Source organism: Nipponia nippon, unplaced genomic scaffold, assembly GCF_047370975.1.
Source record: "Nipponia nippon isolate SJK-2023a ecotype South Korea unplaced genomic scaffold, ASM4737097v1 scaffold_2, whole genome shotgun sequence".
Taxonomy (NCBI): Eukaryota; Metazoa; Chordata; class Aves; order Pelecaniformes; family Threskiornithidae; genus Nipponia; species Nipponia nippon.
In genome coordinates, this window is record NW_028262336.1 from 15,773,335 (window position 1) to 15,779,334 (window position 6,000).

At 50.0% G+C, this 6,000-nt stretch overlaps 1 protein-coding gene across 2 annotated transcripts in view; it reads right to left on the minus strand.

Moving 5' to 3' along the window:
• Positions 1–5,664, minus strand: part of MPZL1 (myelin protein zero like 1) — a 35,282-nt gene extending 29,618 nt beyond the window's left edge. For both annotated transcript variants that reach the window (XM_087758085.1, XM_087758084.1), the window contains exon 1: positions 5,519–5,664. In XM_087758085.1, the coding sequence (XP_087614211.1) occupies positions 5,519–5,654 (136 nt within the window). In that variant the 5' untranslated portion in view covers positions 5,655–5,664. The remainder of the gene's footprint in view (positions 1–5,518) is intronic.
• Positions 5,665–6,000: the final 336 nt, after the last annotated feature.

Consider the following 6,000-nt stretch of genomic DNA (forward strand, 5'->3'; position numbering starts at 1 on the left):
TCTAGAGCCATCCCTTTGATCAGAGCAGCACCTTCGTCCACGCCTGTGCTGACTTTGCCGAGCAGCAGGGTATGCAGCATCCCCACGCAGCCATCACCTCAACACCTTCCACACTGAAAGAGTCAAGCAATCCTGCAAGAAAGACCTCTAGCAGAAAACTTCAAGACATAGTAACCAGTCAGATTTTAAAAATCCTGCCTCACATACAGCTTTATAGAATTTAGTAGCAAGAGGGAGCCTTGTTCATCATCTTGCACACATTACAAAAACAAGTTACTGAAAAGCGTAACAGATGGCTAGCAGCCAACTGAAGATAAACACCGCCGGCGCTGGCCATTTCACCTACCCAGACTTCACCTGCCCTGATTTACCTCCGCCTTGTGAAGTGAAAGTACTTGGGAAAGTGCCACCAGCCATCACCCACACAAGTGCCGCACCGCCCAGAATTTAACCCTCCCTGAAGGATCAGAAGCTCAATCTGATTTTAAACACTGAAGGTGGGGCGTAACCAATGTTTCAGGGCAAGCTCCCTTAATACCCCTTAACTTCATGTGTGTAAGGCATCAGCAAATGTACCGCAAAGCATGTTTTTCTGCAGGGTTGGAGGTAAGAAAGATCATGAGAACAACTAGCCTTCCTGTTTTCCTTACGCACTTTAAGCCAAAACCTAGCAGCAGCGCCAACTGGAAAGTGCCAACTCAACAGCCAAATAAAAATGCAGGAATTGAAAGGGACAGGAGCAAAAGGGAACAACATACAAGGGCTGTGGGCTAACCCCGCAGGGCAGCTCAGCTGCAACCCAGCCGCTCGCTCGCTCCCCCCAGCCGGATAGGGGAGAGAATGGGAAGGGTAAAAGGGAGAAAACTCGTGAGTTGAGATAAAAACTGTTTAATAGGTAAAGCAAAAGCTTTCATTCACTGCTTCCCATCGGCAGGCAGGTGTTCAGCCATCTCCAGGAAAGCAGGGCTCCATCACGTGTAACAGTGACTTGGGAAGACAAATGCCATCACTCTGAACGTGCCCCCCTTCCTCCTTCTCCACGTCCTATGGTCTGGGGTATCCCTTTGGCCAGTTGGGGTCAGCTGTCCCAGCTGTGCCCCCTCCCAGCTTCTTGCGCACCCCCAGCCCACTCGCAGGCGGGGCAGGGTGAGAAGCAGAAAAGGCCTTGACTCTGGGTAAGCCAATGTAAAACAAGTAACCAATATAAAACATTGGTGTGTTATCAAGGCTGTTTTCGTCACAAATCCAAAACATAGCACCATAAAAGCTACTAAGAAGAAAATTAACTCTATCCCAGCCAAAAAGAGTACCAATACAGTTACTTGATATAAACATCTTCAATTAAAAAAAAAATGGCTTATTCAAGACAAGTAACAGAATGATCCTGCCACTTTAAAGTTAAAAGAGATGGGGGGGGAACCCCAATAATCAGTGGAACTAGGGGAAATCACCTGGCTGAAGGGTCATCTTTCAACCAGCTCAGACAGCAAACAATACTGACGCTGCCGCTGCCTCAAGATGCATACCCACAGCGTTTGTGCTACGGGTACAGCTTACTGCTAAACCCTAGTCTGAGTAAACACTTGCTCTTCTAACTAACTGCTGTTTTGAGATAAATCACTGAAGTTAGAGTGCTCCAAGCCTCTTCGCCAGCAGCAAAGCCAGTTCAGAACTTCTTGTCTTCTCCCACCACAGCTTCCTCTTACACAAGACATTAGCATCCTCTCCACTGTGCTAATCACTACATGCGGGGTCACACTGACCCAGATCAGCAAAGTAATGAAGATAAATAAACCACACAAAAAAAAAAAAAAAAAAAGAAAGACACAAACCATAAGGATGTAAATGTTTTCACACCCAGAGCTTCCAGCTTTCTGATGTATTCCTAGGATATCCTGAGTTAGCATTCAACAGTTTAATTTTATTTTTTTTTTGCATAGACTGTTTTTTTTGCAAGACTGTTTACTTTGTTAATTTATCTGTTGACTACATGTAGGTAGCAGAAAGAGCTGTGTATGCCATACACGATCAAACCACATCACATCATATCGCGCTCAGAGAGCTCCCACTATGGGTGCTAATAATAAGCTTTAGATAGATGACTTCATGATGACCTATATATCACCTCTCTAGCAAAATAATAATTGTTTAGAAACTATTCAGATTAAAATCTTTTAAGTAAAACAGCACAAGACATCTGCCTTGTAAAACTAGGTTTCATCTCTTCGGTCTTCCATCTAGACTGAAGGTACCCTGTAGGGTACACAGGACATTCACCACCTACTATTATCAGTCAGGATAAGGTAAGTCCACAGACCGACAGGGGAATTGCTGCTTAACGCAATCAATTGCAATTCAACAAGCAAAAGAGCCATCCGCATCATTATTTATATAGAGGTAAAGGACTGTTGGGTGGCTGGGGTCATGAAGAACCCAGCCATTTTACAAGGCGGCACTAAAACACATTTTACCACCAAAATATTAAGCTACAGTCTTTTCAGCATATTCGAAAACTTCTTGCTGCTGCAAGCAAGGTGACCTGAGCAGCAGTCCCACTCTCAACTCAACCAGCAGAGAGAAGAGTTTGTCCACCTCATCACCTTTTCCCTTTGCAGAACCCGCTTAGTGCTGCAGGCAAGGAAGCCTTCCTACCTGCAGCATCAGTGGGTGCAGCTTAAAAGAACTAACAGCTGCTGACAGGGTGAATATAGCAATTCTGGCTACACCTGGCACAAACACAAAGTGAGCATCGCAACCCTGACTTACGCTGTTATTTTCGTGAAACGTTTAAAGCAGCAACTGAAACGTGCAGGTGAGCTCAAAGCAGTAACCCACACTTGAGCTATTTAACATCCCAGTACTTCTCTGCTTGTTACTGACCTGTGTGTATGTGCACGTGTGCGCATGTATGTGAGTGTGTATAAAAGCAGTAGTAGGAGAAGGGAAAAAAAAATAATCAGGCTTTGTTGGCATCAAAAAGAATAGTAGAAATATCAGTAATATTCTTTCCTGTAATGTCTAGACATTCTTTAAGACTTTGAGAAGCAATCAGGCACCACCTTCATGTTAAACACAGACACGATATCACTTTAAGTGATACTCACATGGCTTACAAATTCAGGATTGCAAAACAACCCATTTTCTTGATACTCTTGACTAGTTGTTCAAGGCTCACCCACCCATACAGGAGATTATACCTAGATTAACCACTTCTGCCACAAATATCCACAAGATCACAAACAGTACATTTGACAATGATCCTTCATTCTTACAAGTAAATGAAGCAATCAGGTTTTCAGATGACTGAGCGTAAACAGCGTAAACAAGTAAAATGAACTTCCAATGCGTGCATGCAGGTGCACACAAGAAAATAAGCTTAAAACCCATTATCTGTACTAAGCTGTGAAGCAGCAGTTTTGCTTGGCAGGTTTTGATTTCTGAAACTCTCACTAGATGAAAATCCAGCATGAGGAAAGCGGAACAGAAAGAGGGTCCTCGAAAAACAACAGGAACCCAAACAACACGTGCAAGCCAAAAGGCAGAGTATTTATTACAGGGGACTCCTTACAACCCCAAACTCTAGAGAAGGTCATCTTTTCCCTACTAATCACCAAGCTACTTTGCATATGCAAAAGAGGTGAAGAGCCTGCACTCTGGTCACTTATTTCCGTTCAAAGATGTAAACCTTCTGCCAACTCTACACATAGACAAAAAAAATAAGAGTGCCTTTTCAAAGCAGACAGGAGGATTAAGGATGTGCAATATCAGCACAGAGAGAAGCAGCCAACATGGGAATAACTTCTGATTTCGAGTTAGAAAAAAATCAACAGTTGTAGGGATAGGAACAGAAACATAGTTCCACACAGGTAAGAGAGTGATTTTAACACCGATTTATTCCTTTAAATTGCAATCTCACTTTTTAGACAGTCTCCACCCTAGGGAGGGTCTCTTCCAAAAAGAGTATCTTGTAGCTTTGCTTGGTTTTAAGATACTATATTTGGTTACATACCTCAGACTTTGTAGAATGATCTACTACTCCCAGCTACCCATAGCATTACTGTAGTTGTACTTTTGTTGTGGTCAGGAGAAATATACTTCCTTGTTCTCTTGTCTCCATATTTGTTTTCAAAGAACTTAGTTTTACTGTAAGCTATGTATATATCACATCTACTTAATTCTAAATATTAAGGCTGTCTCTGAAGATATACAGCAAGCCTTAGCAATCTCTACTTATGCTTATTGCAAAATGCAGCAATCTTAAACAAATCCAAACAATGTTCTTTGGAAATAAGAAGTTTTAAGTTTCTTACCACTCGGCACAGTTTCTTATTAAACCTCTTTCCAGATGGACTTATAGTTTTACAGTTTTCCAGAAACTGAGAAACATACGAACTGAGAAGGCATCGGGCCTCTTTAATATTGAAATACTTTGCAAAGTTTTACCCACTAAGCAAGTATTGCCAACCAAAAATGTCTCCGGGTCCCGTACCATCATCGTCCATGCCTAGTATCTACACACACTGAGCTACCTTGGGAAACGTGTATGATCTTTTAATTTCAGAGTGATATGGGAAACGTAGAACTCTCTGCCCTGTAAGAATATAAGCCACAGCGAAGTTAAGCATTACCCTTGCCGTTTCTACCGCTCCATAGCCTTGCACTTATTCTCCATCTATACGAGTCATAAGCATTTCATTTTGGCTGATGTAATTACTCCTCCACCCAAATACTTCACCGCTGACCAAACCAAAGGTGTTTTCTATGTCGTTTACCCCAACTCCGGCGCCCCCGTTTGCCGGTCCCCTCCGCGCCGCGCTGTGCTCCCCCCCACAAAGCTGCCTCGCCTCCTCGCAATTAATGACCAACCAAAAGAAAACCGGCAAGCGCGGCTACGGGGCCGCCACGCACCGCGCCGGCGGCACCCGCGGCAGCCCCAAGCAGGGCCCGCGGGCGGGCCCAGCTCCCCCCCGGGGACGGGGCTCCCTGCCCCGCAGGGCCCGCGGGCAGGCCGGGCGTCCCGCGTGGGCCAGGCCCCGCCGCCGGCGCTGCGGGAGGGGAGGGCGCGGGCTCCCACGGCCACGCGGGAAGCGCACCCGCGGCGCCGGGCCGAGCCCCGCCAACCGAGGCGGAGGGGCCCGGTTTAGAAGCGGGTGGGCAGGGGACGGCATTGCCGTACCCCGCCCGCGAAATCGCCCTCCGCTCCGGTAATCCGGCGAGGACGATCGGGAACGGCATTTAAAGGGAGGAACCGGCTGGAGCCAGGGCGCGGGTCGCCTCCCCGGGAGACCTCACCCCCCGAGCGGCACCCTCCGCCGGCCTCCCCCCCGAGGGCCCGGCGGCGCCTCCACACGCCGGGACGGCCCCTCTCTCCTCAGCGCGGATCGGCGCGGGCGGCCCCCGCCAGGCCGACAAGCCCAGCCCGCCGCCGCCCGCCGCGCCTCGGGTCGGGTCGGGCAGCTCCCCCCCGCCGCAGCCCCGCGGGGGGGCAGGCGGCAGCGGCCGGCCCGCACTCACTCACCGGCGGTCAGTGCGGCGGCGGCGGCGGCGAGCAGCCACGCCGAGCAGGGGAGCCGCGCGGGAGCGGCGGCCGCCGGGCGCCCCACCGTGCCTCCGGCCGCTGCCATCTTCCTGCCGCCACCTCCCCGCGCCCCCATTGTCCGCCCCCGGCCGCGGGCCCGCCCCCCGCACCCCGCAGCCCCCTTCCCTCGCCGGGATAGGGCCTCGCCGCTGTCACTCGCACACACCTCTGCGTCCTCCCAGCCCCCGCCCCGGCGCTTCCCCGCTCCTCCCCGTGGATTGGCCAGGGGAGCAATCCATCAAGTCCAGACGCCCTATCCGGGCAGGGAACGCTCTGGCCCGCCCCCCCGAGCCGGGCACGTACCGAGCTTCCCCCCGGCGGGCGGTGCTGCGGGAGCCCCGTTGCGGGCGCGGTGGGCCCGCCCCGCTGCAGCTGCCCCGGCTCGATGCAGGCCGGGGGACCCGGGCACAGAATCGCGGCGG